At 36.5% G+C, this 7,862-nt stretch overlaps 1 protein-coding gene across 1 annotated transcript; it reads left to right on the top strand.

The window, feature by feature from the left end:
- The first annotated feature begins 862 nt into the window (after window positions 1–862).
- On the top strand, window positions 863–6,597 carry LOC105558824 (DNA damage-regulated autophagy modulator protein 2). The gene is made up of 8 exons (XM_012006743.1): window positions 863–1,237; window positions 1,588–1,730; window positions 3,588–3,929; window positions 4,108–4,229; window positions 5,116–5,342; window positions 5,597–5,735; window positions 5,810–5,961; window positions 6,481–6,597. The coding sequence occupies exons 3-8, from the start codon at window positions 3,847–3,849 to the stop codon at window positions 6,583–6,585; spliced, it is 828 nt and encodes a 275-aa protein (XP_011862133.1). The 5' UTR covers window positions 863–1,237; window positions 1,588–1,730; window positions 3,588–3,846; the 3' UTR covers window positions 6,586–6,597.
- The last annotated feature ends 1,265 nt before the right edge of the window (window positions 6,598–7,862 follow it).

Genomic DNA, 7,862 nt, shown 5'->3' with positions numbered 1-7,862 from the left:
ACCGGTAGCAAGTATTGACATGTAATAATATTACTTGTTCCAATTATTTCTCATTTTTTATAGGTTTTATCTTACAATTAGTATCGTTGATTTGATTTCTTTCCTGAGTTTTTCAAAATAAAATTTCTTATTTTACAAATAATCCATTGTCTGCAGTTTAGTAAAATTTAATTGTAAATTTGAAGTTACTGAAAATAAAGCAAGCTAATGTTCTGTTTTTAATATACATATAATATATAATACAGCGATATTAATTTAAAAACGGAAAATCTAAAAAAGGGAAGGAAACTCTGGCATTACGTTATATTTTTTAATTTCCATTATTCCAATAAAAGAATAACTGTCTTTTTAGTTTTATTTATTTCTCAAATAATGATATTGAAATTATTTTATTAAAAAATTTTGTGACTTGTATCTTAAAACTATTTGTGTGTAATATTACAAATATTGTGGATCGAGTCTAATCTTAAAATGATAAATTCAATGAACCAATTATAGAGTCAGATTCAAATCCGTATGTACAGCTTACAGAAATAATTATCAACATAAACTGTAATATTTTACATAATATGGCAAATGAAAAGAATATACACATATCCAGTTTAATTGGACTATTTCGAAAAGTCGGATTGTAATATTAACACTTACACTTAATATGATTTCTTCAATAAATTCACGTGGAAGACTTCATTAAATTTTTATCCGGTACTTCAAATGTCCGATTGTACCCGTTACCCAGCTTGAAACCAAACTTAGCAGTCGTTTGGCAATTTTCCAACATTGTTTTTCGTACAACGTTAATCTTAAGACACGTCATAGCGACGGGAAGCAGCCGAGCGTTCACAGAGTAGTAGGATAAATAGTCTTTGGCGAGCGTGCTGGTCGGACAGTAACGACGCCGACGCGACGGTAGCAAGGACGGCGGGTCGCCGCGGCGCAGCTGCCGAGAACGTCGTTTTCACTGACGCAACATCGATCGCGCACCTCCACGGACTATAACCTTTGCATTTTCCAACGAAACTCGTTGCGACCCTGCGGAGTTTCGTCGTCCGACAGAATTCAAGCGAGGTCAGTTCGCCGTTCAATACCTCGCGCCTAAACTTCCGATCGTACGCGACATCGTTCACCGTAATTTCCGGTGTGTTCCCCAAAAAAAATGAAGACCACGATGAGTTCCGACTGATAACCCGAGCAACCCCATGAAGGAAACCTCAGAGGAGGGACCACCGCTTTCAGGGTGAGTTTTGTATAACGCCGCCCGATGTGCTGTCAAGTGCGTCTCGTTGCAATTTCGGTACGGTGCGATTGTTCAAATGGCAAAGAATCGATTGGCAATTTCTCGAGACAAACGTTCTACGACTTTGCACAACGTGGAAATAAACAAAAACGTATTATTTTTGTTACTTTACACTATATTCTGAACTTCATCGAAATATCATACATTTCCTGCCGTCCTTCATTTTATTTTATAATAAACGGCAAAAAAAATAGAAAGATGATTCGTGCAATAGGGAAAATTTTCGCTTATCATAACCGCTTCCGCCTCGTGGCCTTTATTAAATCGCATGTTTTTACTTTGTCATGCAGATACCGCCTGTGTGACAGTTTGCACGTTCATTAAGTAACGTATTACGAATGCGTGGTATTTATATAAATGAATAACGAGAGAGACTCCCTCGATATCTCATTGTCAGACAAACCCGGTGTGAATCTCTGTGTGCGATGCGCCTGTAAGTAAAACAAATTATCAGTATTTCTAAATTTATTGAGGTTTTCATTAGCTATAATGCGATCGTAAATTATAAATTCAATGTTACATGTGCTAAATACTATTCACATAATTATTATTCACATAGGTGTCATTTTTATGTCGATTAAAGGAGAAGGGCTAACTGTATACGAACACTAAAATGTTGTGAATATAATTTAATTCTTTATTCTCTACTAATTGGCTCGAGTAATTAACTAAACGTCTTGGCTTTCGTAAGCCTTCTTCAGTACAATTACATATAGATATTGTTAAGACGATGCGATAATACAATGAAAGATTTTGTCGTAATACATGAAAGTAAAAATGAAAATCAAAACCCCAAGTTATATAAAAATGAATGTCGAATATCAGGTAAATATATAAATTAAAATACGAGCATTTAATTAAATACATAAATACGTATAAGACCATATGGCAATAAAAGGCTAGAGCAAAGGGCAGGCATAATTTATCTATAAAATTTAAACATTTTTGATAAGAGATTGATGTATTTATGTTTCATGTAGAACTTTTGAGTTTTGTTCATAATTTATTTGAATTGATTACTGTTTTGATACCAATTACACTTTTATCATCAACATACATTTATTTTTATAAGTAATAATTTACTCATGCTACTATATAGTCCTATAATGATAGTACTACAATATAAAAATTAATTAAAAGTTTTTAATTAAATAGATTTTAATCTTGAAGATAAAAAGATACACATACAATGCAAATAATTTTATCTTAAGGACATACAATATAGTATTATCGCCTAATAATATGATACGTAATAATATCCCGTGGTTTGGAGTAGAATTTTATCGCTGGAAGAGCATGACCAACCAAATCTAAGAGCGTTTGCGAGCTTCATTTTCAAGGCGACACCGATTAAGATTTATCAGCACTATTATTATTATATTCCTCGAAAAGTAATAGAGAGAATTTTTAGATGTAACAATAAAATAACGTCATCGTAAATAATATGAAGTATTTAATACATGTAGCAGCTAATAGAGGTTTACTAATAGATTGCATGCGCATTCGATGGATACAACAATATTATTTATCAAAACATTGAAATCATTCTCTTTTCTGCTGATATTATTTTTTAGTCGTCTTTTCCTACAATTTTACCATTTTTATATTAAGTTGTACGTTGATAAAAGTTCTTCAATAACATTTTACTTTTATATTTGTGTCGTCAAAAATTTAATAATGCCCAGATATAATTATTATTTTCTGAATCTGTTTAATCGCAAGTGGCATAATAGTTTATAAATCTTTTTCTTTCTCTTTACGCCTTATCATTAATAATAATAGAATAACAATAAAAAATATCAATGATGTACTTTGCTCTAAGATGTATACATATAAGATATCTATATACATAATAAGCATGCGCAAAGAGGCGTGTGTTCAAGAATGAATTGCTTTCTTGTTAAAACATATTTTAAAAACACATTGTAAAAAATCACTTACATTCTTAACAAGGCACATTGTTTGTATTTTTAATTTGTCAATTATCAAAAGCCATAATTAGCCAAATGTTGCACGAAATTATTTATAATCACGAAAATATAAAATTCATTGTTACAATTTTACAATAACAATGATATAGAAAATACAATGTTACGTATTCTGTATAAAATATGCGGTGTTATAAAAATTGTAAAAGGATACCATTTTACAATGGTTGATGAGAATAATTGTGGTGACACGAAAGCGAGATGTTGATAGCGTGACCTGTTACATTAATAAAGTTAATTGCAGTACTACATAAACATTGTTCACGTACGTGTGAAGGTAGCAATAATTATCTCTCTTACAGAACTATTCAGAGAACGTTGATGGCATTTGAATTGCGGTACTGCCCTTGGCTCAGTCGTTGCGAGGATTGATACTTAACGAAGAGAGGATTAAAAGGCCTATGAATAGCTATCAAAGAGCATGAATGGTCGTGACTCGTCGGCGGCTGCATCGACGCAAGATTCTTCCCGATAGCAGCGTCGATCGCAGACGTCGGCGGCTGACGTCATCATCATTATCATCGGCTCTAGTAACAGTAACAACGATTACACATCGAAATCATGGATAAGCAGGATTTTTTTGCGAATCTACATTATCTGCCGATCGCCGTCTTTATCTCTTTGCCGTCAGTTTTTATTTTAACGTGAGTCCAAACAATTTACGAATTATTAAGCAACTTTATGTACATATTAATTGATTAGTATCTATATTGTATTTATTAATATCTTGTATATGTGGGTAAAGCAAACGTGTGCACACTTAATGTTATCTTCCATCATTTTACATCGAATCGTTCAAAATACTTATTTGACAATCCACAGATACGTAATCGCTGTCTTACTAGGACACGTGGAAGCTGGTTTTCCTTACATTTCAGATGTAGCGACTTACGCACCAGAAAGTTGTATTTTCGCTCAAGCTGTCAACCTGATAGCTATTCTCAGTAAGTAGAATATACTTATATAATCCAATGTTATCTACAAAGGGAAATTATCTCTCATATATCTCACATACAGGATGCACCATAAATTAAGCGATTTCCAAAATGCCATGAAACCAAAAGAATTTTATTTATATAATTTTTCTAGACATGGTATTAGCTTTATGTTAAACTAATCTTGTATTTTATATCACATTAACGATCCTTCCTAAAATTGAGAAAGCTAAATATATTATCTGATTACATTATTATATGTATAGAATAATATTTTTTGTATTGTTGTTCCAAGAACAAGGAAATTTTTAAGAACCCTTCAGCCATCGTTTTTACCGACACAGTCAAATATAGTTTTTTCGATTGTCCCTGGTTTTGTCTTTATGCGTACTTTAATCGTGTGGAAGAATTTTGCAATTTTATAAAGCCAATTTCAAATTTAACACGAACTACGAATTATTTCGCATATCTTTTTTATTAGACTTCTAAACTAAGTGTTTTAAGTATGAAAATGTGCTATGCGGTCCCTTATGGTATTATTTTGTGCATATAAGCCACCAAAAAGAATTACAAGCGCAAATACTATATTTGACTGCGTCGGTATAGCTTTATATTTATTTTACTATGTTTATCATTTAAAGTGTAAAAAGCGATAGTGCGATAAATAAATTCACATGATAATTCAAGCGGCCACCTCCAACTGTGCCAGGCCGTTGAAAGTAAAAGTCGTTCGCACTGTAATTGATTTATATCTTTAGAGGACCGAGTTGAAAATTTAGCGATAAATAAAATTAGGAATTGCAAAAATTACAATAAGGATGTAATCATTGTTAAACAGTGTATAAATGTTATGCACCATTGAGACTAATTGTAACTGCATCACTTTATATTCCAGTGGGTTTAATGATCTACATAAGATATTCCCAAGTTAAAGAATGTATCAGAACTTTCGGTTCATCAACTTCTTTGCCGAAATTGAATCGTTGGGCCTTAATTTTCGGCCTCATATCAACCGCCGGTCTATCAATCGTCGCAAACTTTCAAGAAACATCAGTAATAGTAGTTCATCTCATCGGTGCGATACTCTGCTTCGGAGGTGGTACGGTGTACTTTTGGACCCAGGTACATATGAACAAGTTCTATGCTCAAATCAGTAACAACGCGTACATTCATTAAATGTTTACTGGCATGAAAATTTAACATAATGTAGGACAAATAAATAAAATTTAACCGTTCGTAAATGAAAAAATATTTAAAAAACACAACAAGTACTTTATGAACTTGCACAAATACGGATAAAAGATTAACATCTCTACGATAACAAAATGATAATCGATAACAGCTGACACGTATCTATGAATTGGTTTTTATTGCAGGCTGTATGCTCATTTTACTTGCATCCCTCGGGATGCTCATTACGACTGGCGCATCTTCGCACGGCGTTATCAACTTTCTGTACTGTCTGCTTCTTCGTAATCCTTATTACGGGCGTACTGGCCCGTTTGGCCTATAAGGGTTGGTTCGTTGATTTTTAATTGTCGCTTTCGTCACATTATATAGCGTATTAATGTGCAAAACATATCCTACAGGAACGAATCCCCGGAAATGGTACAAGGAGGACGGCGGCTGGGAATTGCATGTGGCTAGCACGGTAACCGAATGGCTTTGCGCAATAACGTTTTGCGCTTACATCCTAACATTCACGGATGAGTTTAAAGATGTCAGAATAAGTCCTCCAAAGGTGATTCTTAATAATATACGGATAATACATTTTAATGTAACAGATAGTTCTTTGTGTTCTGTAATAAGAACCCAATTCTTTCGGTACACAAATATACTGTCGCATTTTATCGAACGTAAAATACTTTATATTATATACATATATTGTGCTTATTATAATTATTATAATTTATTATACAGCAGCGGTATAGAAGGTTTTAAGAAACTCATACTAAATTAAAGATCAAAATCTTCTTTTTCATTTTCTAAAAAGTAGAATACGTACGTTCCTCACTTTCTACACTAAACACTGATAAATTGAACATGCGTTTCGTGGATACGTATCAGCTGTTATCGATTATCATTTCGTTATCATAGAGATGTTAATCTTTTATCCGTATGCAAGTTTCTAAAGAACTTGTTGTGTTTTTTAAATATTTTCTATTCACGAACAGTTAAATGAAATTCAATTTACTTGTTCTATATTACATTAAATTTTCATGCCAATAAATATTCTTATTTTACGCGTGTCTGCTAACAGGTGATATGCAATATACACCGTTTGAGATCGAATAACGAAATATTGAGCGAAAGCCAAGACTCCGCCGTGGCTCACGATCAGGCGAATCCATCAACCAGTACCTGATCGCTCATAGGCAGAGGCGCCGGCGGTTACGTCAATCTTCTCTCGCATTCGCCGGTCAATACACCTTGTCCTGGCTATCGGTACCGCGAATCCACAGACAATCTGTTGGACGAAGCGGCGCCGTTGGTTGCCACGACACCGCCGGCGTTGCACAATGCCGGGAGGCATCCCGACGTCCTCTGCCCAGTGGAAATACATGTGCATGATCCCACGGTACGTGAACGACGACGTCCCGCAAACCATTATGCCGAGAAGCGGCACCGACGAACCGTCGACGACAATGCCAGGAGGTGGGTCGATCTCGATGAAAATGTGCTAGACGGTTACATCTTAATCGACGACGGAAACCTCGGTCCTTCGGTCCCCGAGATCGATGGTGAGGAATTGCCGTATCCCGAGGAAGTTGTCGAGTACGACGATGACGACGACAACGACAATGATGGAAACCAAGACGAGGACAGCCACGGTAGTCATAGCAGACGCGAGTGGTCGGTGAACAGTCGGTCGACGAAAAGTTCAAAACGGTATCAGTCCGACTTCGATTCCGGCGCGACGTATCCACTCGCGAATAGTCACGGAAACGCCTATCAGGACTCGAGCAGCCACAGCAGGTACGCGGAACTGTATCGGAGCGTGAGAAATAATCTCGAGATGGCTCGCAGTCTTGACGCGACGTCGTACGCAATAGCAAACAGCCACGGCGAGCACGGTAATTCTGCGGTGAATCCACGGGACCGAGGTGACAAGGAGAGCTTGAAAAGCGACAATCTGGCCTGGGACGGACAAGCAGACATGAATTACGAGATAGCCAACAGCCACAGCAATTACCGTGTGTTCTACGACAGTCAGACACAACATCAAGCTATGCTGCCTCCCTGGTCCTTGGAGCTGCGGCCGGAAAATCGCCGCGATGAGCCTCACGTTACGTCGGAAGAACCTGACAATACCGCGAAGAAGCAGGGCAATGAGGAGCACGAGGCGAGCACGAATCAGTCAGAAAAGCAAGACGAGCCAGACTCGGGAACGACCTCCGATATCGAGCAATGCTTGGTACAAATTGAGGAAAGCCTTTTAAATATCGAACAAAATCTCCTCCACGTTCAAGACCTGGATATCCCCGAGCTGCGGAATCTACTCTACAAGAGTCCGAGTATCGAGCGCAGCCTTTACGAGGTACAGGATCTCCTCTACGCCGACGGTATTGTTCCGGTGATTCCCAGGAAGAAATCTATGTCTTTCGATTCGGACGAAGAGGAAGCGGAGGAGAACGAGGAGGA

Source organism: Vollenhovia emeryi, unplaced genomic scaffold (assembly GCF_000949405.1).
Source record: "Vollenhovia emeryi isolate VEMERY1.0 unplaced genomic scaffold, V.emery_V1.0 DF939309.1, whole genome shotgun sequence".
Lineage (NCBI taxonomy): Eukaryota > Metazoa > Arthropoda > Insecta > Hymenoptera > Formicidae > Vollenhovia > Vollenhovia emeryi.
Note: the sequence above shows the minus strand (reverse complement) of the source record. Positions and strands in the feature narration are given on the sequence as shown.

Bases quoted from the DNA above. Each gene is read 5' to 3' on its own strand.
- LOC105558824 (XM_012006743.1), top strand. From the start codon at position 3,847: ATGGATAAGCAGGATTTTTTTGCGAATCTACATTATCTGCCGATCGCC. The intron at 3,930-4,107 runs GTGAGTCCAAAC...GACAATCCACAG, and splicing joins CCGTCAGTTTTTATTTTAAC to ATACGTAATCGCTGTCTTAC. The intron at 5,962-6,480 runs GTGATTCTTAAT...GTCTGCTAACAG, and splicing joins TCAGAATAAGTCCTCCAAAG to GTGATATGCAATATACACCG.